The sequence below is a fragment of the Crassostrea angulata genome, chromosome 2, assembly GCF_025612915.1.
Source record: "Crassostrea angulata isolate pt1a10 chromosome 2, ASM2561291v2, whole genome shotgun sequence".
Lineage (NCBI taxonomy): Eukaryota > Metazoa > Mollusca > Bivalvia > Ostreida > Ostreidae > Magallana > Magallana angulata.
In genome coordinates this window covers 28,821,267-28,848,311 of record NC_069112.1, presented here as the reverse complement: position 1 = coordinate 28,848,311, position 27,045 = coordinate 28,821,267, and the positions used below count along the sequence as shown (strand labels likewise).

The window sequence follows — 27,045 nt, the reverse complement described above, 5'->3', positions numbered from 1 at the left end:
GGTACTCGCATCCCTCACGGATATCTGTTAGTGGATTTGAGTCCACAGACTCCCGACGAATTGAGATTGAGAAGTCAAATGTTTGAGAATTTAGTGGTGTATATGGCACGAGAAATATAAATAAAAGGTGACGTACGATTTATATCATTTTGACTTGGAACACCATGGCAGGACAAAAGAAAATTTTGAGACTCCTGAAACTTTTGCAGGGAGAAAAAGATCCAGTAAAGAGACAAGAGATCATCGAGTTAAGTCGCAAGACTTTATTGAAATGGTTTCTCATTGGTGCGAAGAATTTGCTGAAAGGGACTATTCCTATCAATAAGCAAACTCAACGTATATATCGATAAACATCGAGAAGATTTGAGCGTCATTGCTAATAAAAAAAGTCAATGATGATAATAAATTAAAAGCGATCTTGAAACGAGGTGGAGCTGGATTTTTAGGAGGGGTGATCATTCGTCACTTGTTGAAATGGAATCTGAGTAAAGAGAGAATTGCTCAACCTAGAAAGCGTAAATCAAAGAAGAAAATAACTCAGAAATTAAGGAAAAAAGATTTTGTAAAAAACCCTCCCCTAAGGAAAGACTTACCTGATTGGGTTCAGGAGCAAGTAGATTTATATCGACAAGATCAAACAGGTCAAAAATCAAGATCCCATACGAATCGTTTTGGGTCTAGTACCTAATGACGCTTTCAATGGTACTAGTACTAAAAATCCATTCAATTTCGAAAACGCAAAAGTCAAAAGAATGGAAGTCAGCATTAACGGAGAAACCATCAGTACCCGTCCCTTTGAGCCCGATTTCCCTAACGACTTGTATCCCAGATCTTACTTGAGTCTGTATCAAGGGTTGGGAAAATTCGGTACCGATTGGGCTCCCGACATCACTTTCGAGGAATATAAAGACGGTTACACCTTGTGGTGTATAGATTTCACCAAAGATCAGGAAGCACAGCTAGACAAATTTCATCTGATTGAAACAGGAAGTTTGAGAATTGAAATTCAATTTGCAGAAAACACGGCAGAAACTCTGAATTGTTTAGTCTACGCTGAATTTGATAACTTGCTAGAAATCAACAAAGAGAAGTCAGCACTGACTTTAAATGGATACCGATCAATTGAAAAAAGTCTTAAAGAGAGCTTTAGGATCTTCTTTTGGAGGTGTTTATGCCCGAGATTTAATTCCTGAACATTTACATTTTAAAGAAAAAGCCATGGTCATAAACACGGATCCTCACGATCAACCGGGAGCTCATTGGGTTTGTTTATATTTAGACGGAGATACGGTAGAATATTTCGATTCTTATGGATCCCCCCCCCCCCCCCCCCTTGTAAACGGAAATTCAAGAATTTATTGAAAGAAACGGTCATCACCTCTAATATAATGAAAATCGTTACCAAGATTACAAAAGTAAAGTATGCGGGGAATATTGCGTCTATTTTTTACATCATCGTCACAGAAGAGGGCGTAAAGTATTAAAACAATTATTTCCTAAACACTGGACACCAAAACAAACAGATCGTTATGTGAGACAATGGTTCAAAGAAAATTATAGAAAACCTAAAACGCACAAAGGTCAATGTTGTATGAGTTACGATCAGATATGGCAAGAAAGGTCATCAGGTTCAGCTCGTGAATGAAACACCTGGCTGTGGCACTTGACACTTCAGTACCAGGAAAAAAACCTTTATTTTCACTTTCGTTATTGATAGCATATAAAGGAGAGCGGTAGTAAAAGCAGCTAACACCACGTTTCCAAAGGGGCAGTCTTCGATGAAATCCTGTTTTTCCAGATAATTAATTAAAATCAGATCGCATTCGGATTTATTCAAGTTGTTTAATAACTCGATTCCTTTGATTTCAAGAGTACTGTCCTGTAACATTTTCGTCAATTGTTCTTCTGCTTTCAAATATTCAATTTTAGGTAATTGAAGGCGCTGAGCAAATTTTCCCCACAAGCAATTCAAAAATAACTTGGCAATAGTTCGTTTCACTGGATTTTTCTCGATTTCTATAGGGTTCAACATCAATTTATCTTGATCAAATATGTCGCGGATGTTAACTACCCGCTGTTCCTCGGTTTCGCAATCGGGGGGATATCAAGAGGCTTCCTGTTTGATTTTCAAAAACGTGTCGATGTAACTGCGAGAGAGATCCTGACTTTTTTCTGGAAAATGCCACACTTCGTAAATTTTCTTTAACTGGTATCCGCATTCTAATGCTTTTTGAAGTTCGCTAGTCACCCAAGTTCCCGTGATACAGCGTTCAGAATCTGTATGCTGACAGCGATAATGAGAATCTTGACAAAGTTTGTGGGCACAAGTGCGACATAAGGGAAACAATAATTTTTTCTTCGGTACGGTAGGGTAATACGGGATGATAGAGACCCCGAGGGGGTAAAACCTGACATTGAATCAACCCGAAATAATTAGAAATCTCCTCAAAATTCTCCGTAATGATTTCTGGATGACCCATGGGAAAAGGTCTATGTTTCAAAACAAAAGGGTATAAAGAACAAACGTCTACATTTCTCATGTCTCCCTCGATACAAAATAAATGCGTGGCATTCGTGCGCCCCCCATACAAAGCTTCCCTAGGATTCAAAGGGTCTTGAAAATTTAAATTGCCAACAAACTCTTGCAATTCAGAATGATTTTTCATTTCCAAATCAAAATCGTGTTCACAAATAGAAACTACTTTATACCCCTGTTCTCTCAAATGATGTTCTCTAATTAAAGTCTGTTCGTACAACATCCCATAAGAACAATTGCCTTGATGAGGATGATTTTCATTCTCTAAATCAGAATGACATTTAGGGCACCCGTGCCAGTAACACCCATGAAATTCGTACACGGTATTCGATTCTGGATCGTTACCTTCTACGGTATAGGGCCCTAAATTTATTTCTCCACCATTTTTAGCATGGTAAATGACCCGTCCGTCTCGACTCATCCAAGCTAACCAACGACAAGCTTTCATTGAAAATTGTCGTGCTGGGTCGTATCCCAAGTTCGGTATGATGGCAATACTGTCAATACATTTTTTTGGTACATTAATGTACCCGGTAAATGATATTTTTATCGCAAGTTAATATGTGAAAATCCCGCATGTATAGAGTCACTGAATTGTTCCACGGATCCACGCGCCGATAGTCTTACGTTTAGTTGATTGTGTCCATTTCTACAGACAGTTCTTTTGTTTTTTAGAGATTAAGAAAAGCCATGAAACTAACAAAGTAGCAGTAAGATATATTCAGACTATACACACGACAGATTGTGATGAGTAACCTAACAGGTGTCCGTGGAAAGGTGTGGATACTGGCATCTCGTGTACACATGTTCAAGCGTCCAAATATACAGAGTTAGTTGTAAAGTACAATAACTGCTAAAAACTAAAGAAAGACAATAACACCTGTTGTGTATAGAACCAAAAATCAGCTTCTGTACACGTGTTTCGCACGAGTGATTTTTGTTCATGACGCCATTACCAGCTATGCGGGAAATAAAGTTGAAAGTTATTTTATGGAATGCGTGTACTTTTTCCCGTTCAATGCTTGCATTTAATTCATAAAGATTTTGTACATGTATTTATTTACAATTTATCATACTTGTATGAGTGATTTTTTGTTTATTTATTGGTACATAAATAGATCAAGAACAAATCACTCGAGTCACCGGTAATATGTGGTTGTCATTTACATTTTCTGGGTCTGCGTAATTTAAGTCGACATTTTTTTTTAATTTAAAAAAAATATAAAATTATTATATATATTTCAACCCTTGTTTAGCAATAGTGTATATATATTTCTAAACATACGCTACTTTTTTAACGTTTCGATTAACAATCTCTCTCTCTCTCTCTCTCCCTCTCTCTCTCTCTCATCACTTAAAGCTATGTAAAGTCCAGTATGTACCCAATGTTTCAAACATTTCAAAAAAATAATCAAAATAGTATAACCACGAATTGTGTGAACGTTAATAGTTTACAATGTTTAAGAAATCGGCGATGCAAGTTTTGTCGAAAAACAAAGAAATGATAACGGTCTAAGAAAGGAAATATTTTTGTGACTGTTTTAATAAGAGTAACAGTTTTAAATCTTAGTATGTGTTATCTAATCCCGTATAAAAAAAATCTAGAAAAATATTGAACTTATCTGGTCAGTGATAATCTCCGTCCGTATTCATCGAAAGACATTAGGTCAATAAGCCTTATATGGAAGTTGCACGCTTATTGCACGGTACGGTACGCTTTTTTGTCCGTCTGGAGGCGGGTCTTGCATAAATTATCTTGCACGCTTTTTGCACGGTACGGTTCGCTTTGTGAACGGTACGGTACGCTTTGTGAACGGTACGTTTCGTTTTGTGAACGGTACGGTTCGTTTCTTGCACGGAACGGTACGGTTCGTTTTAGAGGTGTAGTAGCACGTTTCAGGGACTGTAACTATTAGCATTTTGTTATAAAGAGTTAAATATAAAAAATAATGCATTCATCAAAAATATAATTTTTCAGATTCAAACATTATCATAAGCACTACTAAACTTATTCCTACATTTTAGCACATACTTTTACCTTTTTAAATTTTTCTTCCGTGATTTTTTTTTAAATTAGAAAATTAATTGGTCCCAAGATATTTGAGACCAAGTAAAATCAATAAAGACAACTCTTAAACAGGATCTTTCAAACCAAGATTTTTGAAATAATTCAGTATTTCTTTTAATTTTTCAATTTCATTCAATTTCATTTTTTCATCTCATTAACCAACGAATATTGTTTTCTATTTTCAGATTTTTGTGGGATTTTATCCAGCAGTTTGCCTTAAAAGAATTTTTAAATATTTTTGTTTCATATTTATGTGGATTCCAATAAAAATCATACTAACTTCATTCATGATTATTTTGTTTTTTATTTTCAAACTTTATAACATTTCACTTTCATTAGAGTTTTAAAACAGAAATGTTTAAAAATTTGACATATAAGGGGTTATCTGGAAGCAGACTGATATTTTAAAAATTCTCTAAAAAATAAAGTATTGTACTTTGAGGTCTATTATTGTTGAATACTTTGCCTATTATTAGTAACAAATGCATGCAACAAAAATCTCCTACACTTATTTGGTGTAGACATCCCCCTTAAACGATTATTGAATAACATATTTGTGTACTCTCGTTCTAATCTATAAACAAAACTTTCTTCCAAAAACATCGATAAATGTAGCATAAATTGAACATGTTTCAAGTGTTGACAGCAGATGATGTTACATCTTTTTAAGAGAGCACATGAAAAAGAAAGTCATGAACACATGAAAAAAATTGTACATGTGGCAATACTACACTGTTTTCTATCAACTATTCCACAGCCTAGTTCTTAAAAAAAAATCTATTTTTAAAGTTCTTATGTAAGGGTATTTTCTTGAATTACCTTCAACCAAGTTTTTGTTGTATTATTCTAAATATAGAAAATTTAAAAAAAATTATCCGACAAAAGAAAGTGCAATACAAAACGTTAAGATGAACTATTTTAAAACTTGTGATCAATATCACTTTCACCTTTAATAATACCATCTTTCAGAAATGATGCTTTTGTACATGTACAAAACCTAAACAGCAAAAATATGTAATGAACAGGATGTGCAATAATCATCACCAGTGCTACTAACTTCAGTTATCAGTGAGCAAAAGTAAACAAGAGGCCCATGGGCCACATCGCTCACCTGAGGAACAATAGGTATGATAAAGTCAGCTTAATGGAGTCATAATACAAATAATCTGGACAATGTACAATAATACATGTAGATCCTGTATATATAAAATCCATTTTTCCCCCTTGGAACTCGGATAGCCCTGATTGCTGCCAATATTAACAAGAGCAGACTTTAGATACCGCTCCTGCACATGTATAGGGACTCAACGTTACGCAGGCAGGTATGTCCGCACACCTACGCAACTCAACAGGTACCAACATAAACGCAAGCAGGAATGACCGCACACTTGCGCCAACAGCTCAACATAACGCAAGCATGGAGTGCCGCACACTTGCGCCAGAGAGGCCAGAAACATCAGCAGAGATGACCATTTACTAGTGCTCCTCCACAACCACCACAAGCAAGTATGACTGCACACTTGTATTAATGCAATACAGGGCAGGAAAGAGCGCACACTCTGTATCATAGGTTAGGAAACACGAAGATTTGACAGAGCAGGGGTGTCCACACACTCAATCTATCCGTACCTGTTCAAGTTTCACCCCAAACAGTCGTACATTGTAATGCAAGAGACACTGTCCCTATATATGTGCCGGCCTAAAATAATTCATAGTATCTAAAAATTGGAAATAAAAAATAAACAAACTAATCCGGCCTAACCCAAAACTACTAATGCAGAACAACTTATATACATTGAATATTTATTATTGTATAAAAATAATCATCACAATAATTGGTTAACAGTGGATGCATTAATTAAAATAATCAAGAATCAATAAATCAAGGGCAATAACTCAATACAGTAATACAAAAAGATTTAAATGAAAAAAATAGCTGCCTGCCTCAATTTTATAGTCATATCACATGTTGAGTATTGCAGTTTTCAAAAAGATCCTTTTCAATTGTTTATATATGGGATATTTAGCTGCATCAAACTCTGAACCTTCTTGTGAGGCCGAAGAATTGTCCTGGAGCCAAAGTCTTAACAATTATAAAGAATCATCTTGCTGATCCGTTTTTTTTTTTACATTTTTAAAGATTTGCTCTATATATTCCTATGTAAAACTTTAACACCCCTCCCCCCATGTGGCCTCACCCTACCCCCAGGGATCATGATTTTCACAACTTTGAATCTACACTACCTGAGGATACTTCCACACAAGTTTCAGCTTTCCTGGCTTATTAGTTTCTGAGAAGCGCGAGGGTGTTAAGGAAGCATATGGAATCTGAGTTACATGTAATTCCGTGGAATCACAAATCGTAGTTATTATGTACATATTCAAATATCTAAGCAACGAAACGTACATCAAAAATAAATGAAAAATACTGAAGACAATTTTTTTCCAGATATTAGTTTGTATTACGTAGATTTACACATTGATGACGTCATGACTAAAAGTTGAATGTCGTGTGAATTTGATCGGAAAGCATTGTAAACATATTCAAAATATAACTAATCTAAGAACTCTAATAAAGTATTGTGGTGTGATTTATTGAGAATTGAACATAAGAATACTGGGAGAGATGTTAGTTTTATCAATCATTCGCTAAAAGGTATGTAAATTTGCTTTTATTTCTCGGCCAGGCTTTCCTCTGTCGTTGTTTACGATATAAAGATCCGACTAGAACAACACTACCCCGTATATATTGAACTTGAAATTTTATACGTATCGTTAGTTTGATCAATGCTTAAATTGAAAAGTGCTGCTAGAATCCCATGTTGTGTGTTGTTTTAATCCAATTTGCCGTTTTCCGTGCAAACTATTTAAAAGTTGGGAAGGTTTTGCGAGAACCGGATAAATAACTTTTTAATAAGGAAAAACATAGGATTCTAGCAGCGGTTTTGATTAAACTGAGATGTTTTGCTTTCACTTGGTATGTTTATTTTATTTTTGAAACCGCAGGGTAGTGTTGTTCTATCTCATTTTATGTAAGGAATATACGTATGCTATTTATAGTTGTCACGTGATAATGCACCAATGTGGCAGTTATGTACTACCTGATTTTATTGCACTGACATCTATTTTAAAGGATAATACTAAGTTTTTGATCTTATTCAAAATAATTTTTTAATTTCACGATTTTGAATATAACAGTCAAAATAAAACGATAAATTGCCCATATGCTTCCTTAACACCCCCGTGAGAAGATTTTTAAATATTTACTCTATATATCCCTATGTAAAACTTCAACCCCCCCCCCCCCCCATTGTGCCCCACCCTACCGCCAGGGGTCATGATTTTCACAACTTTGAATCTACACTGCCTGAGGATGCTTCCACAAAAGTTTCAGCTTTCCTGGCTGTTTAGTTTCTGAGAAGAAGATTTTTAAAGATTTACTCTATATATTTCTATGTAAAATTTCAACACCCCCCCCCCCCCCTCCAATGTGACCTCACCGTACCCCCAGGGATCATGATTCACAACTTTGAATCTACACTACCTGAGGATGCTTCCACACAAGTTTCAGCTTTCCTGGCTGATTAGGTTTTTAGAAGATGATTTTTAAAGATTTACTCTATATTTTCCTGTGTAAAACTTCGACCCCCCATTGTGGCCCCACCCTACACCCAGGGGTCATTATTTTCACAACTTTGAATCTACACTACCTGAGGATGCTTCCACACAAGTTTCAGCTTTCCTGGCTGTTTAGTTTCTGAGAAGAAGATTTTTAAAGATTTACTCTATATATTCCTATGTAAAACTTCGACCCCCATTGTGGCCCCACCCTACCCCGGGGGGTCATGAATTTCACAACTTTGAATCTACACTACCTGAGGATGCTTCCACACAAGTTTCAGCTTTCCTGGCTGTTTAGTTTATGAGAAGAAGATTTTTAAAGATTTACTCTATATATTCCTATGTAAAACTTCGACCCCCCATTGTGGGCCCACCCTACCCCCAGGGGTCATGATTTTCATAACTTTGAATCTACACTACGTGAGGATGCTTCCACACAAGTTTCAGCTTTCCTGGCTGTTTAGTTTCTGAGGAGAAGATTTTTAAAGATTTACTCTATATATACCTATGTAAAACTTTGACCCCCCATTGTGGGCCCACCCTACCCCCGGGGGTCATGAATTTCACACATTTGAATCTACACTACCTGAGGATGCTTCCACACAAGTTTCAGCTTTCCTGGCTGAATAGTTTCTGAGAAGAAGATTTTTAAAGATTTACTCTATATATTCCTATGTAAAACTTCGACCCCCCATTGTGGCCCCACCCTACCCCCGGGGGTCATGAATTTCACAACTTTGAATCTACACTACCTGAGGATGCTTCCACACAAGTTTCAGCTTTCCTGGCTTTCTGGTTCTTGAGAAGAAGAGTTTTGAAAATTTCTCGAAATTTTTCATTAATTTCTAATTATCTCCCTTTGAAAACGGGTGTGACCCTTAATTTTCACAACTTTGAATCCCCTTTGCCTAAGGATGATTTGTGCCAAGTTTAATTGAAATTGGCCTAGTAGTTTTTGAGAAGATGTTGAAAATGTGAAAAGTTTACGGACAGACAGACAGACGGACGGACAGACGGACGACAGACAAAATGTGATCAGAATAGCTCACTTGAGCTTTCAGCTCAGGTGAGCTAAAAATCAAGTAGTCAACTGGTCAACAAAAAGTGAAAAAAAAATATTCACTATATTTTCATCCATGTTGAATTGAAAGGAAAAGTAGACTTTCTCTAATTCTAATATTAGTGTAAGTTGGTTTGTACTTGTATCTGATCATACTAAAAGGTGGGTCAAAATAATTGATCATTAATTTAACAAAATATATAAAATTAACTATGTTTCGCATTCTACATGTACTTGATATAACTTTTTTATCGATTTTTCAATGCTAATATTGAATTGTAAAGTCTAGATATACTTCTTTCGTTTTTACAAAAAAAATCTAATACAACCCTTGAAAAATGAATATACAATGACCTTAACTTTTGGTAACAAAAAAAACAAGTAAGTTTTAAGTATCATAGTATATAGAATAGCTCTTAAAACTCTATTCACTTGCAATATGAGGCATTTTTCGGAATGATTCAATTATGTCATTACAAATTAATATTATTTTTTCTAGCTTTAACCAGCATACAACTGACTTTCTTCTTAATGTTGTCTCTTGGTCTTGCATGCAGTAGACCCCCATATTTCTTGCTTTGGGTCATCACTTTCTCAACGTCTTTTTGCCCAGGACACTTGTCCCGGGCAAGAAAACCTGCAAACCTCTTCTTTATTTCTCCTTCTTCTGCTACTGTCCATTTCTTCCTCGTAAAACTGGCCTTTTTCTTCTTCCTTGTCTCTGTAAGAAATACTTCAATCATTACCATTTGACAGAACAGTGTATAATAAAAAGATATTGATGGAAAACAATTTGCAGACAGTTTTTACCCACAAGAACCAATGGGATTAACAGTCATCTGATAAAGCACATGTGAAATAAATTTGTAAATGTTAAAGTAATACTACCCCCACCACCACTCCACACCCAAACAGATTGAAAACATATCAAAAAAAGTCCCCCTTCCAAAGATTGTTCTAATCTCAAATTAATTATGCTGCTTTTTAAGATGAATAATATGATGGTTGGCTAAATTCATTCAACTAATTAAAAAAAATATATTTTTTTTTCAAATTCTTCCAAATGTGTACCAGTCTTGAAAAACAACTACTGTATTAATAAAAAAAACACTTTTTTGCCCAAATATTTCTCACCATGGATTCATATTACTTACTGACTGGAATTTCTTCCTCTTCCTCTTCCAACAGGTTTGGGACGAACACTTCTTCCTGCCTTTCACTCTCATCTATGTTCAAGAATCTGTCAACATCAACAGTGTCATTTGGTTCGTATGGTTCTTCAACTAATTCTATGATTAAAAAGAATGATTTTATTGCATTTGCTAAATAAAAATGTTTGGTCATATCATTTTGAACATTATCCTATTATAATAAGAGTAAGCAATAATGAAATAAGAAATATGTTTTATGTATAGTTGGTATTCATTTGAATACATGTATGGGATGATTTTTTTTTTATAGTTTTATGAATAATATAAAACATTTGCTAAGCACTTACCTTCCAAGCTAATTTCTTCCAACCTCTTATTTTTGAAGTATCCAACCTGCTTCCTGTCCATAAGCATTAATAATTTTGCAATATCTGATCTCTCTATGATATCTGATGTACATCTATAGTGAAAGTTGTGCACATCTAGAGTATGGCCCATGTGATCGATATTCTACTTTTGCCGCTGAGGTGTTACATCCAAGGCCTAAAGAAAAAGATACTTAAAATCTGTATTTAAACCTTTACAAGACAGAAACTGATTATAATTGCAGAGCGGTATACAATTCTGAGACTTAAGTTTAACTCTTTACAACTTGAATTGTTATGCAACATACACTTAAAGTCACGTCATAGAAATATGACGTTACCGTTTCCCCACAAGCACTTTATAGCCTGGTACAAGTTTCTCTAAAGTTTAGTGTAAATAATATTATGACGTAACTTTTGTCGTGAGACGAGTGAATACTGTCAATATTTATTGGCATGCATATGCAAGTATACACAAACCTTACAATACACAGGTCAAACTAAGACTTCGGAGAGGAGTCTGGTCTGTTCCATGTACATGTGGTCAGGGGTCCGTGTATTTATATTCATAGCACCCCGAACCCGATGAATAGTAAGATAATAGAAAGGGTACTTGTACCACACTCCTCCCCTCCGTGAAAACAAATGCATATATTTGATTGACATATAAACAGAAATATTGACGATTCCTAAAGATAAACAAATTACAAAATGAAATGCATATAAAACATTTGCAAAACACATTAACATTTCTTCATTTCTGAAAAGTTATAGTCTGCACAGGGAAATAGTGATTAAAAAAAAACGAAAAAAAAAACAAACAAACAAAAACAAAACAATTAATGTTCATAAAGGCGGGCCGCATTCATGGAAGTAGACCTGAGAACATCCTCGATGGACAGGGCCTTCAGCTTTGCCACTTCACGAGCAACATCAACTGTCTCCGCTGGACTTGCGGCTAGGTATGGGCTATCTGTCTCCAATATCATTCGTCCAAGAGGGATGAACCGAGCAGCATTCTGAACTGACCTGTCTGTGTAGATTTTAGGAGAAATCCCAAACAGTACAGACGGCAAACTCTCCATCCATTCCTCTGCCTCAGAAACTGAGCCGGTGAAACAGTGACGATGGAACAGATGTCCCTCCATGTCCAACATCCTGATTGCTTGTAGCACATGTTTAGCCGCCTCTCCAGTCCCGGAGTCCCTGCAATGTAACACAACAGCCTTGTTCGTCTCCATGGCCAACACCAACAACTCGGAGAGAAGGTCCATTTGGCTATGGAGTAATGCCTTCCTACACGCTGGCCGGGAACACGGGTGCTGGCAATCACAAGTAGTGGTCATGTCAATTCCAATCTCTCCAACTGCTATGCATTCTGGTAGGGCTACAAGTCTTCGGAGCTCTGACAACATATCAAGCGATGTTCGGCTGGAAAGATGGGGGTGTATTCCAAAGGTTACACGAACCTGCTTGTTCTTGCTGACTTGACTCTCCCACAGTGACCAGTGTTTGGGAAACACATAATTGGCCACGGCATACAACAGCTGAAACTGGCCCAGACTAGCTGGGGACGAAAAAACCTCCGAACACTCCGAGATGATTCCCCTTGCAAACATCTGGTCAAGGTGAAAATGGGAATCGACCACTACTGCAAAATTGTTCAAGCCACCACAAGACTGTCTCGAAGTCCGGAATAAATTGTGCTTCTCTGGAGACAGCTGTCGAAGGACAGTACAAAGCACCTGCCAATGGGTGATGCAAATCACGTGATTGGGCGGTGAAGTTTGAAACTGGCTGGGAACATGGTTGCTGTAATGCCTTGCATAAAATGACATTAGTCTAATTTCGGTGTCAGTGAAGTGCCCAACTGGTGGGTATAATTGATGTGCAACAACAAAATTTAGCAACTGCTCTAGAGTGTCTACTCCTACCCACTTTCCCAGGAGATGCAACGACCCATTAACCAATTCACACCAATTGTGAAAATTCTGGTCTCCTATTTGCCCTACTAGAGAGAGCGTATGAGAAGCACCAGAGTCACATTGGTTACAATTGCCGCCCCAGAACGGTGGGAGATGGACCCTGAAGACATGACGCTTGACATGACCACTCAGACTTATCTGACACAGAGGACAGTGGTATGCAGCTCCCTCCTGTCTAGTTGGCAAGGGTTTATCCAACACAGCTTCCTTCGTCTTGTCGGCACAAAGCTGGTTCACAGGTTCTTTGGGATCCTCTACCTCGTCTGATGAGCAACGAACCTCGTCCAGAATCATCAGATCCATCGAGCAGAGGCTGCTCGTGTTCGTTGATGCGGGCTCACCATGGCTGCTCTGGGATGGTGTTAACTCCTCGTTATAGTCTGGGACAAACTTGCTCTCATCTAATTCTCCATCAGAATGCATCCTGTAAAATGAATTTATGAAAATGGCAAAATATAACAGCTATAAATGAATGTAAAACCAGTTAAAGTATGCATACAAAAATTTCCTCTTTTAAGAAAACATATACACAAAATGATACAAGAGACACCCTGTCCCTACATATCCTAATTACCCTTGTTCTATATACACTAAACAAAATTCTAGGGGGTTTTCATTTAACAGAAATCTTTGTATTTGTTCGGAGGCCGTACTGGTCGACCTGCCCTGGTCTGATGAGAAATACTGTCAGACTGTCCAGCAGATGGCTGACTGTTATCAACACTGCCAGATTGTAATTCCAATTCCCTGTTGCTTGTATCAACTTCGGGACCTGGCAAAGAGGAACCTTCATGGTCTTCTGGAAAATCCTGACTACCAGAGGAGTCATCTGTCTGGAAATATTGGTGCCGCAGCCTGCGAAGCCACACTGGAATTTCCCGATCCTGGCACATTTTTAATTTGTCATGATGAATAATGTGCTCTTTTTTCCTGTCCCTTATAGTGTATATCGGGGGTCTACAGGCAACAACTAAGTATGGCCCAGTCCAGGGTGCCCTTAGCTTCTGGGACTGGCCAACTTTGGTGGTGGAGTCTAATTTGTACACCAGATCTCCCTCACTATAATGATGTTCCACGACTCGCAAGTCATAGTCACGCTTCTGTCTATGCTGGGTCTGTTTCAGATTCTGACGGGCACAAGCATGCGCTTCAGCAAGTCGAAGGCTCAGATCAGCAATCCATTCATCTGCAGTCTGTGGTGACAAGTGTCCTGGTATGTTATTGGTGATTAGGTGTACTGGTTGTATCACTTCTCGTCCAAGCATTAGTCTGTTAGGTGTGTATCCAGTTTGTCGGTGGACAGTGGAATGCAAAGCCATCGCCAGAAGCGGTAAATCTTTATCCCAATTTCTCTTGTCCTTTTCAATATAACATCTAATCATCTGGAGGACTGTTGTATTATATCTCTCCACTTGTCCATTTGATGATGGATGGTATGGGGTAGTTCTGGTCTTGGCTATTTGTAACTCATCACATAGAGCTCGAAACAAGTTGCTATCAAAATTGCGACCTTGGTCAGTATGCACTTCCAAGGGGCACCCAAAAGTGACGACAAAGTGGATAAGAAACTTGTGAGCAACAGACAACGCTGTTTGGTCTGGTAAAGCTGCCATTTCTATCCATTTAGAAAACTGATCTATCATCATTAGTATATAATTGTTTCCAGATTCACTGGTATTAAACGGACCCAAAATGTCTAAATGTACCCTCTCCATAGGAAATCCTGCATGATAAGACTTAAGGGCAGCTCTAGGTTTGATATGAGGCTTCTTATTTTGATTACAGGTGGTACAACCTTTAACATATTCTGTACAATCTTGTGATAAATTATGCCAGTAGAAAGACTGCTTAACCCTGTTGTATGTCTTCTGCTGTCCCAAATGTCCTGCAGACTTAGTATCATGACAAAAACTTAGAACTGTTTTCTTGAGACATGTTGGTACTACCAGGCAGAATCTCCTATCAATTTTGTCAATCCACTCATAATATAGGACACCATTTTTAATGTGAAGGAACTCTCTAAACAACCAGAGTGCCCTAGTGGCAGGGCTTTCCAGATGTAGTTGTGACTTTGTTGGGTTTTCGTCCTTCTCTAGCCAGGTTCTGACGATGCCAATGTCTGCATCCTCTCGCTGCATGGTGGCAATGTCTTCTGCAGAGTACCCCTCAATCCAGGATACTGGCACATTGGGATCATCTAGTAATTTGGCTGCAAGGATGTTGAAAGCGTCTTCTGGCTTTTCCGTCTGAGAGTTGTCTGCTGGGGCACATTTCCTTGACAGAGGGACCACATCGTCTACATCCGTTGAGAATCTTGACCATTGATTATGGGCCCTTACACAGTAGCCACATCCACCACATGGAAGGCTTTCAGGGGATGCACCTGCAGCATAGCAATCACATACTGGCCTATCATCTGGAATTCGGCTTAGAGCATCTGCATTAGTATGTTTATTTCCTGGGCGATGTAAGATTTCCATGTCAAATTGAGCCAGTTCCTCTAGCCAGCGTGCTAGCTGACCTTCAATGTGCTTAAATCTCATTAGCCAGACAAGACTATTGTGGTCAGTACGAACCATAAATCGCCGGCCTAGTAGATAGTGTCGGAAATGCCGACAGAATTTTACCACTGCTAGTAGCTCTTTCCTCGTGGTGCAGTACTTCCTCTGGGGTTTTAAAAGCACATGACTGGCGTAGCAGATTACCGTTTCCTTTCCGTCTTGGACCTGTGAAAGTACTGCGCCTACGGCATGATCCGAAGCATCAGTGTCCAGTACAAACAGACCATCAGGGCGTGGATATGATAGGCATGGAGCAGTTACCAATGCAGTCTTTGCTCGACGGAAAACCTCTTCATGTGTATCTTCCCACAAAAAATTCCCCTTTGTGTGGGCTAGATCATACAGACATGCACTCAATGAAGCAAAGTCCTTAAGGTGATCCCTGTGGTAGTTTAGGAAACCCAGAAAGGCCAAAACTTCATTCTGGTTCATTGGACGAGGCCAGGCCTTTACTGCTTCTATTTTTGAAGGGGCTATAGAAATTCCAGATGAGCTGACAACCTTTCCTAAGAATTCTGTCTCGGGACGAAATAAATCACACTTCTTTGGCTTTAATTTTAGAGAGTACTCTCTAAACCTTTGTAATGTAGTTCTTACATTAGCAAGCCCATCAGCAAAATCCTTTCCTAGGACAATGACGTCATCCAGGTAGACAAGAACTTGAGTCCAAGTCAGTCCCCTAAGAACCAATTGCATTGCCCGCTGAAAAGTGGCAGGGGCATTACATAATCCCATACCCATTCGGGTGTGCTCAAATAGCCCGTAACGGGTAATAAATGCTGTCTTCTTTCTATCTTCTTCTGCAATCTCAACTTGGTAATAGCCAGAGGCCATATCTAAGGTTGAGAAGAATTTGGTTCCTTGTAAGGTGTCTAGGCAATCCTCTATGATAGGCAGGGGAAAAGAATCTTTCACAGTGACGCTGTTCAAGTTGCGATAATCAATGCACCACCTTACATTTCCATCTTTTTTCTTGACTAGGACAGGTGCTGATGCCCACTCTGAGTTTGATGGCTGTATTATACCTGCGTCAAGCATTTTCTTTAGATGCTCCTCCTCCTGGTGTTGAAATCCAAGTGGCGTTCGACGCATTTTGTGCTTAACTGGATTGGCATCCTTAGTATCGATACGATGTTTTATTGCTGAAAGGCAACCAAGGTCCAGATCATGCTTAGCAAACACATCTTGAAAATCTGTCAGCAATATCTTTAACTGTTCCTGTTCGACTTCGTTGAGGTCTTTTGCAGATCTATTAAATAAGTCTACAAGATGTTCAGGTAGGGCGAGTTTACTATCCGGCTCTATGTTTATTTGTCTAATTTCAGCCTCGTTATTTGCCGATGGCCCAACTAAGCAATCTTCCCCAATTACCTCTGCAAAGCCAACACACTTGCCACCGGGCAACTTAATACACTTGTTGGAGTCATTGATAAACTGCATGAAGGTTTGCTTTCCCCTTCCCAGTATGGTTGAGCCTAAGATTCCTGTACTATCCTGCACAGGCTGTACTATGTAATCCTTAGGAAGACTTTGTTCCAATGTAACTGGTATGTTTAAAATGGTATTGGGGGGAATAACTCGACTGGAAAGCAGGGTGACTCTAGAGATCCGCCTCGCAAATGACTCTTCATCCTTACTAAGCTCTGTAGGTACTAGACAGCCATTTAGAGAGAGAGTCTTGTTGTTAAGGTTGACAATCCCATGATGAGCCTCCAAAAAATCGAGTCCTATTATGATGTCATCATTCATAGCAACAGCGCAACAGTCCCAGGTAAAAGAAAGGGTGCCAATTTGAATCTTTTGTTTGCAGAGTTTAAACCCCATTATAGTATGTCCTCCTATACCCTTCAGTTTAACTACCTCATGATTTTCACTCTGGGTTTCAACATGCTTCTTGTTTACTAGGGTCAGCATTGCTGCAGTGTCTATAATGGCCTTCAATGGTGTTGAATTGAACTTTGCATCTACAACTAGGCTTTTTCCTTTTGACTTCCTTATCATAGCTTCAAGAACTTGGCCTTTCTGTTCGTGGACCAAATCTAGGCCTGTCGACCTGGTCCTTTGGTGTTTAAACCCTCATCCTTAGCACTACCCATTCTTACAGGTGAGAGCGAGGGTGCCCTACTCTGTGAATGTGTTTCGTGCTGTCGATAGTAGGACATTGCAGATGACTTGTCTTGTTGACCGTACTGAGGGCGCATAGGGCTTCGATCACTAAGCTTTTCACCTTGCTGACCATCTGAAAATCTTCTTGGGCTCCTCCCTCTCAAACTTGGGCTTGGTGACCTGAACCGATCTTGTCTGCTCTCAGGTCCCGAGTATCGGTTTGGCATTCTTAGATTAGTATTTAGAGTTTCAATTGCCTTGGTAAGAATGTCAATTTGGTCCTGCAAGTTACCAGCGGAACCTGTACACGCTGTCTTATTTGATTCATCTTGAAATGTGACTTGGCGGTGATAGTAAGCATTAGTTCTTCCTCCAAAGAGTGCTCTATCATTGGCTAAAGCAGTTTTAACAAACTTTAAAGCTTTGTGGATGGTACGAGGTTCCATATCCATTGCATGTCTTGCCGCACTTTTCTCTCTGCAGCCTCTCAGGAAAGCCTCCACTGCCATCTCTTCTATGATATCACCCTCACATTCCTCATAAGCATCTAATGTTAGGGAATAAACTCGCTGAGAAAATTCTTCCATTGTTTCATTTTCATGTTGCTTTAAGAATGGAAGTTGTCTGCGAGCTACAACAGGAGCCTCCTTTGTACTGAATCTCCTCTTTAAATACTTCTTGAGGGTATGATAGTCATTGTGTACATTAACTCGACGGGCATATTCCAATGCAACATCCCCAAGGCAGTCTAGTAACCGACACAACTTCTTATTGTCAGACCACTGTCTCCTACCAGCTGTTCTTTCAAATTGGTAGATGAAAGCTTCCCAATTAGGCGAGTCAGTTCCTTTGAAGGTAGCCATTTTTGGTATGTTTGGGCTTTTGCTTCTGGACCTATCTCTCTGTCGTTCATTTCCATGCTCAGTTCTGACATTGACTGGAAGGTCACGAAACTCCGGAATATTCATATTCAAATGGCTTCTTGATCTGTCCCTTCGACTCTCATGACCACGTTCAGTGCTGGCAGCAAATTGGGTGTTTCGAGGTGCAGAATCACTATTATCTGATGAGGATGAGCTGGATCTGTATCGATGTCGCTTTCTTCTCTTGGATGATGTGCTTTGACTAGGCGCAGCTACGGGAGCCATTGACCCCACAGTAGTGCTGGCTGCAAATGGCACGGTCGGGGCTGAATTTACTACACTGGCTCTTGGCATTGATGATGCATGCACGAGATTTTCAGAGACTTGAGGTACATCACGGTGTAAAATTTTCTGTTTGCTCATGGTAGGCAGGCTTCCTGAAGCTGAGAAAAACCTGGTTGAATCGCCATGCAGAATATGATCCAATGGCTTTACAGGGGACATGGAGTCAGCAGCTAACGAGAACGGCACAGGCTTTCCACAGCTACCCGAAATAGGTGTACTTGTTTTCTGAAAGCTTGCTCTACTATCTGTGGTTCCCTTGGGAAAAGTTCCTCCTGTGGCTGTTTGATATATTCCGTTTGATGGGATAGCGTCTAGCAATTTGTTGATATCGTTTTGTTGATTTTTTGGACTGAATTTCTGTTGCTGTTTCTCTGTACTGAAAGCTGCCATTTGGTCAGGTTCCTGAATTATCTGCTGACATTCCTGGACTGTTTCATTACTGGCTAGGGTGGAGTCCTTCAGGGATTTCATCTCCTCTGCAATTGTCTGCACTGACTGTCCAAGCTGGAAAATAATGGTCTCCAGACGACTAAGGCGCATTTCAGATGAAGTTTGGTCTGCAGGCAGACCACTATCTTCTTGGGGGGTCGGCAACGACATTGGTATCTTAAGCAGTGACAATTTGTTTTCCTGTATCCACTGTTGAATTGTTTCTATGGGAAGTTGAATTTCAGCAGCTAAATTTTCCTCTGAAACTTCTTCCGTTTCACGCAGCTTGATAATTCTGGCTGCTTTCTTCTCTCCAACACCCTCCAATGTCCGCAACTCTTGAGCACTGGCAGCATAGATATTGACAGCCATAGTTGTACAATTGTGTGTAACCGTAATATTTGAGAAAAGGTTAATAACACAAAAACAGTTTGAGAGTCTCTGACCCTACCAACCTACTCTATATATAAAGTAATGTTGAAATAAGGGCAATTATTTCTCAGTAAAATGTTCCTAACCTTTAATATCACACAAAATATATAACGTGGCTAACTTACTATTAAAATTTCCCAAATAATCCTAAGAAATTGAAAGAATAACGTGAAATTTACCAAAACTTGATTTGTTTACAAACTGAGTTTCAAAATGAAAGTACTTTCGATTGAGATGACCAATTCCGGTCACGCGGTCACGTGCTTCCGTCTTGCTCAATTCCAATCCAAAATGGCTAGCACGTGTTTTGTGCAAAAATAGCGAACTACAAAAATTTCGTATCTTCCAAAGTATTTATCAGAAAAAAATATTAGATAGATTGAAAACGTTCAAAAACTAAAAGGGAACACGTTAACCTACACTAATAAAGAAACACGTGTCAAAAAATGTGAATTTTCGACGAAACACGTGTATGAGCTGAGTGAACTGAGTCAGTGCCGATAGTTCAACTGACTCGGAAAAAAAATACAACAAATTGTAGATCCGTGTCCGGGCGACGCCAGATGTCGTGAGACGAGTGAATACTGTCAATATTTATTGGCATGCATATGCAAGTATACACAAACCTTACAATACACAGGTCAAACTAAGACTTCGGAGAGGAGTCTGGTCTGTTCCATGTACATGTGGTCAGGGGTCCGTGTATTTATATTCATAGCACCCCGAACCCGATGAATAGTAAGATAATAGAAAGGGTACTTGTACCACACTTTTAATAAGAAAATAATTTTTCTTCTTTATTAGATTTTAGTAAGTATAAAATTGAACGACTTTGGCAATAAAGTAAAGATTAATTGAACTTTTTAAAGTGCGTGAACATGTGTGATTGCGGGAAACAGTATATGCCTGATTTTGCATTAAAAATAGGAAATGGTATATGCAAAAAAAATGCGGGACTGCGGGGAAGGGGTTTACAGTCTTTAACACAAAACATGGTTTAAGTAGGGCGTTTCAACCAAAGTTAAATTTCAAAATTTCATTGTATGTTTAAAAGGATAAACACTAAATTTACCTGGCATAAAGTTGCCATGAGACGTCTCATGTTTGTTCCTCTTATGCGTTCTGGAAATTGTAGATCAGCATTCTGTGTCACAAATTGTACAGAATTATATCCCCTAAAAACACCTGCCCCTACAACCAATATTAATTTTTAACCGGGTTTTCCAGCGGAAAAAAATCCGGTTATTAAAATGGTGAAAATGGCGGGCGGGCGGCTGCCAAAAGGGTACCCTCATTGTACAGATAACTCCTCCTACAGTTTTCAAGATGGGAAGTTGTTCTTTTGCAGATCAATTGTACAGATATCAGAGGTGTGCATATTGCCAGAGTTTTGATTTCCGATAATTTATCAAAAAAGCGATTAATTTTATGAACAACAATTGTGTGTTTTTTTTTAATTTTTACATCTCAAAACCAATCCGTCCGCGGACGCTAAACATAGAAAAAATGGCCTAAGTTTGAAACGCAGTTTCTAGGTTTTGTTGAATGCGATATGGCATATTATTTGTGCTGGTTCCGGTTGAGTGTTTTACATGTGTGCGTGGTTGGACATTCTTATATCAGAAAATTAAGAAACTATTATTGTATGCAGCCAGGAACGGACAATTTAAAATTTTGATCCCAAAGAGTTTCAAGTAATCGTAAGAGGGAAAAGCGGTTTAAAATTAAGACAGTGTATCTTCAGTGCGATGATTCTGAATTTTGACTAGATTCCCGATGTAGTGTTTATACAGATTGGAGAGAATGATATTTGTGGAAGTACAAACAGTGAGGAATAAGCTCGCGATATTATTTCCGATGGACAATATTTAAGAGATAGCGTTGGAGTTAAGATTGTGACAGTATGCCAATTATCTCGCCGAATGCAGTTTGCATCAAGTCAAAATTTTGACATCCTTGTTTTTCAGACGATCAAACATTTAAAACGTTAGGCTGAACCCCTCTGTGGTATTTATATCTGGGGACATCGTGAATTTTGAAAGGACTTTTTTCTAGCATTTTTTAGGCCCTGTTGGTGTCCATCTGCGGTGTACCCCTGCCGAGGACCAGCCCATCAGAAACTTTCGCCGCAGCATTAGGATTGTGGTAATCCTTTACTCAAACGTTTTGAAGTCAGTATGATTTTAATAGATCATGCCTGCTATCACTCTAAAATAATTTTATTCATTAATATGTGAATAAATATATATTTACATTTTATTTGCTTTTATTAAGGAACCCGGAAACAGTAAGACTGTTAATTTTGGACAATGAATTTGTTCACTTAAATATTTATTTTACAGCCGACCTTAGGAGAAGAACCTTTTTCAATTGTAGAACAAGCTAGCAAAATTGTGTTAAATTGAATTGACCTATTGTGGATTTTTTATTTTAACTCTTAATTAATTAATATAATCTTTGTCAGTATTTAGATCTGCTCCAAGTGGAATTCTTCCAAGTTGTCTAAAACTGAACAGACTTTAGTTCTACATATATGTAATTATTTTTCATTAACAAATTACAGTGCAGTAATGAAAATGTTTTGATTATTATTGATTTTTCTTTCCTTTATGTTATATTTTCTTTTGTCATACTAATGATTAATACTATAACTTTTATATTCTGTAATTTACTTATTTTTAGTTACTCTTTACAAAGAAATGTGCCAAATTACTCCAATCATATTTAAGAATTGTGTATATATTGTGATTTTTATTGATTTTATTATTTTAGTTAACATGGAATGTTAACAAAATCATTACTAAATACATGTTTAAATGATATATCCTGTATTTTGAATTCTTGGACATGTTAAATACCATCTGCATTATTACTGGGGAAAGGGGGGGGGGGGGGGGGGGTAATTAGCGCAAATGGTGTGTGTTTTTGAAAAGTGTACTTCGAAACTGATATATGTTGATTCAGTCATGCATTTTTAAGTTGATAGGATTGACTAAGTTAGTTAAATATTTAACGAAAGGACATAAATCAATTTATTATAAAATAAAAAGTCATGACTGGGATTTGTCAATCTGATAAGAAAGGTCAAATGAGAGTATTGATGTATGAAGATGTACAACCAAACTCAGTTCTTGACAAAAGAAAAACTGGGGGATCTGGACTAGTGTCCTCCTTCCCACAGAGTTGTTATGGAGTTTCTTCCAAGAGTGTGAGGGGTGAAACAATTAAGAACATTTGACCGGGTATTGACTATCGGATAAAAAACGCTACTTCGGGTATTTGATGTATAGAGGTGTATGAGCTTAAGGTTCTTGACATGGTATTCTGGCCTTACATGGTCATTGACTTAAAAAGTGATGTGAACTAGAGCAAAGCTCGTGGCAAAGCCAGAGTTGGTCTAATGAAGCCTATGTCCATCTTAAAAGAACTTCCAGAAACTCAACATCGGTAGAGTCAGACAGCAATATCAAAAGATATCAACGTAGACCATACACAATGAATAAATATTGCTTGGCAGACTTTGTAGCTCTTCATTACCCTAAGAAAGGAAGTAAGAATGAGCAAAATTTACAATCATCCACTGAATCTGAAGATTTGCCAGAATCTCATTATGAGTTAGATGCAGAAGATGATCCTAAGTCTTTTGAAATAAATGAAAATGATTTGACAGAAGAGCATGTGTTCAAAGATGGATCTATAATGAGGAAAAGAAATAATGCAAAAGTTCTGTACTCTGTTGGTTTTAACAAAAACGATGACAAAGATAATTTTTATAGAGAACAGATAATGCTCTACCTGCCTTGGCGAAACTATTCTGATATTTTAGGGGGTTATATTACTTACGAAGCAAGATATAATGATAATTCTGAAGAAATTGAAGTCAAAAGAAAAAAGTATGTGTGTGCTCTGACTGAAAATATTGCTCAACTTGAAAGAAAAGTTCATTCATCAGAAGATGAACCAACAGTTACAGAATCTCAGCACCAAGATGAATGTGATCTTGAAAGGGGATCAAATTTGTCAAAAAAATTTGAATGCTTTAATCCAGGAATCAACAATGGGAATAATGATTATGACCTAGCTTTAGATTTAAATATTGGAAGAAAGCAAATTGATTTTCAAGATGATCATGTTTCAATAGAAATGCCTGATGCTGAATTCCATTCGATGGTGCAAACATTAAATGTTAATCAAAAAGACTTATTTTATCATGTTTTGAACTGGATAAAAACTAAACAAAATCCCTTATATTGCTTTCTTAGTGGAGGTGTTGGTAAAAGTGATTTACTAAGGGCACTTCATCAAGCACTAATTAAGTATTTAAATCACAAACCTGGAGAAAATCCAGATGAAGTAAAAGTATTAATCTGTGCTCCAACTGGGAAAGCAGCTTTTAATGTTGGAGGATGTACACTTCATTCTGCTTTTAATATTCCTGCAGATCAAGGATTTCATTTTAAACCTTTAGATATGCAACAGCTAAGTACATATCAAACAAAATTCAGATGCTTGAAAGTATTGTTTATTGATGAAATTTCTATGGTAGGTAAGAAAATATTCAATTTTATTAATCAACGTTTGCAAGAAATGATGGGTTGTCTTGAACCTTTGGAGGTGTCTCAGTCATATCATTTGGCGATTTGTTTCAATTGGAACCAGTAATGGATCAATGGATCTTTTCTTCTCAGTGTAGCAGTGAAAATATTGCATCATTAGGACCAAATCTTTGGGTTGATCATTTTCAAATCTTTGAACTTGAACAAATTATGAGACAGAGAGATGATGTCAAATTTGCTGAAATTTTGAATAGATTGCGGGAAGGAAATCAAGATGAAGAAGATATAAAAACCCTTAAAGGACAAATATTGCAGAATGAAAGTAACATTACTAGAATTTTGCCTCATTTATTTACAAGAAGGTGTGATGTTCAGCAGTACAATAAGGAAATTTTCAGTCACATAAATGATTCAAATAAAACAATTGTTGAAGCATTTGACAGCGTATCAGGTGATTTGCTCATGAACTCCATAATTAAAAAGGACATGAAAACTATTGTCATCACCAACAAATCAAGAGTCTTGAAGACAAGTCCACTGGAAGATGTGCAAAGAGAGAGAATTCAAGAAGGCCATGCTTGGGCATGTCCCTCCTGCCGAGACAGTTGAGATCAAGGCAGTCCACACATCCCCAGTTAAGACTCTCTTGACAATCAGAGGGCAAATAAAATCAGTAAGTAATTAAAAAAAGAAAATCATATTTAATTTATCTGTTAATTTCACTTTCATTAACAAATTAAGCTTGTATTAAAACAAAAATTCTTGTTTTAGGAAGAGATGGAGAGAACTGTTAAAGTAGGGGGTGTAGACACTTCTGTTCGTGCCCTAAGGGTGAAAGATGAATCTGCTGTTTGTAAAGTGACCTTGTGGAGGGATTTCGCCAAGAGGAAAACCTCGGTAGGCATCCATATCTAACTCACTGATGTGGCCGTCCAACTTTTCAATGATGAAAAGTCTTTGTCAACAACCTCCCGCAGAACTTTACAGGTATTGACAAGTGTTCTTATTAATTAATAACCTTAAAGAAATATTATTTGCATCACAAAAGTATTTATGCTTATATGTTCAAACCATAACTTTCTTTTCTCTAGGAAGTGGAATATCCAGAAGTTAATAAAACAATGAAATTCATTGCATTTGAGTGGATTGATTCCGAATTCTTGACATTATCAGCAGACACAGAAGATTTCTCAGAGTTCTCCATCTCAAAGGAAACCTTAAAGATTGCACTACAGTGTACAGAAACTGAAGAAGTTGAGGAATGTTTACTGAGAAAACTCCCTCTTCGTGCAAACATAAACTTTAGGAACGAGAGATTTTGCAAATCACAGTGTGCTAAGTGATCAGGTTGATATTTGTATACGCTATATACACTATGCAAGTCCAAAAATGAGTTTTCCTGAACAGATCTAATATTAATTGTCCCTGTTTAAAGAACTCTCTGTTGATATCTCTAATCATAAGCACAAATCCTGATACTCAGTTTTTAGCTCACCTGAGCTGAAAGCTCAAGTGAGCTTTTCTGATCACCTTTTGTCCGTCGTCCGTCTGTCCGTCCGTCCGTCTGTCCGTCCGTCTGTAAACTTTTTACATTTTGAACTTCTTCTCTAAAACCGCTTATGCAATTTCAACCAAATTTGGCACAAAGCATCCTTATGGGAGGGCGAATATAAATTGCAGAAATAAAAGTCCGATCTGTATTCAAAGCGGAGAAAACCTTGAAACTGTAGAAAAAGGGGGGTGCATTTTTAAAAATCTTCTTCTCAAGAACTACTGATTCCAATTCATCGTAGTTTAGCATAAATTATCCTTATGGGAAGGAAAATATAAATTGCAAAAATTAAGGTCTAATTCTGTTTCAAATCTGAGTTATTACAAAAATAATAATAAAGGAAAGGCGTGTTTTAATCAGTTTAATAGCTTCGGGTTCGGGATCCGATAGGTTCGGTATCCGGTAAAATGGGTAGACAAGACTTGGTTGGCCTGGGCATAACAAAAGATTGGCAGTTATTGATCTGCCAATCTCATTAAAATTTCAGGATATTTGATGGACCAGTATATTTGTATTTGCTGTAAATATTGCTGCAAAATAATGCGTATTTGGGATTGACGATTGCCGATCTGCCCCGGCTTTTATTTTCCCACGGCCTGGGTTTGCATACCCATTTTACCAAGACTCGTATTCCATACTTCTAAAACGAGGGTCTTTGTTTAAAGCAGCCATGACATTATACGAAAAAGGGTCGATCTGACTATGATGAATTTGCTTGTTGTGCAACAGTTCGCGAATGAAGGGAAATTTTTGAAACATGCAAAATATATTGGTGCCGATTTTGTGAAGTAAATTGAGGCTAGATATTTCAATGCGTTGACAGTTTTCACACATGACGTTGGTGTTAGCTTGTTCTGATTTTCGTTTCGTTTTCATTATTTATGCTTTGTAACCTGGGAACTATCGTCTGTATTTCGTGATTTTTACGTATCAAATCAAACAGAGACTTCGGTAAATCAAACAGTTAACTGTTTACCTGCGCAAATTAAGCAAAATCTGATGTATCAAAAAAGTACTGAAATACAATTCATTTTATCGGTAATTCGGCATTATCTTATCTTTTGCGTAATGGTAGATTAATGCAATAGGTTTTGTTGAGATGCTCGGCATTTTCTCGAGTTTATTCAGTTTAAATAGAGTTTGATATCGCTGACGGAAATATGTAGGAATAAACATGTATAAATATGATTCATTTCGAAAAAATAAATTGTGTTCTTTATTTGTTATAGTGCATGTTTCTTGTGTTTAATTGTTTATAATTTTTATTTACTAACCATATTTAAGTGTTAAGCTTCGAATTATAAGCAAGATACATAGATTTGCTCACAATTCTATGTTTGTACACAGATCTTAAAAACTAAAGATTAAAAAAGTAAAAAAAAATTGTCAATATTTAATATGTTTTTCGGTGTAAC

The 27,045-nt window shown here is 37.6% G+C and overlaps 2 protein-coding genes and 1 pseudogene across 2 annotated transcripts; 1 reads left to right on the top strand and 2 right to left on the bottom strand.

Moving 5' to 3' along the window:
* Nucleotides 1-8,922: 8,922 nt before the first annotated feature.
* On the bottom strand, nt 8,923-11,193 carry LOC128170915 (uncharacterized). Its single transcript, XM_052836666.1, has 3 exons — nt 10,784-11,193; nt 10,440-10,574; nt 8,923-10,006 (listed from the first exon to the last, which is right to left on the bottom strand). The coding sequence occupies exons 1-3, from the start codon at nt 10,932-10,934 to the stop codon at nt 9,759-9,761; spliced, it is 534 nt and encodes a 177-aa protein (XP_052692626.1). The 5' UTR covers nt 10,935-11,193; the 3' UTR covers nt 8,923-9,758.
* Nucleotides 11,194-11,253: 60 nt separating this feature from the next.
* Nucleotides 11,254-20,224, bottom strand: LOC128170913 (uncharacterized). The gene is made up of 2 exons (XM_052836665.1): nt 20,149-20,224; nt 11,254-13,210 (listed from the first exon to the last, which is right to left on the bottom strand). Exon 2 carries the CDS (start codon nt 13,207-13,209, stop codon nt 11,641-11,643), a length of 1,569 nt encoding a protein of 522 aa, XP_052692625.1. The 5' UTR covers nt 13,210; nt 20,149-20,224; the 3' UTR covers nt 11,254-11,640.
* Nucleotides 20,225-22,622: 2,398 nt separating this feature from the next.
* Nucleotides 22,623-25,417, top strand: LOC128174140 (uncharacterized; annotated as a pseudogene).
* The last annotated feature ends 1,628 nt before the right edge of the window (nt 25,418-27,045 follow it).

Bases quoted from the DNA above. Each gene is read 5' to 3' on its own strand.
- LOC128170915 (XM_052836666.1), bottom strand. From the start codon at position 10,934: ATGGGCCATACTCTAGATGTGCACAACTTTCACTATAGATGTACATCA. The intron at 10,575-10,783 runs GTAAGTGCTTAG...TTTTAATCATAG, and splicing joins GGAAGAAATTAGCTTGGAAG to AATTAGTTGAAGAACCATAC. The intron at 10,007-10,439 runs GTAAGTAATATG...TATTTCTTACAG, and splicing joins AGAGGAAGAAATTCCAGTCA to AGACAAGGAAGAAGAAAAAG.
- LOC128170913 (XM_052836665.1), bottom strand. From the start codon at position 13,209: ATGCATTCTGATGGAGAATTAGATGAGAGCAAGTTTGTCCCAGACTAT.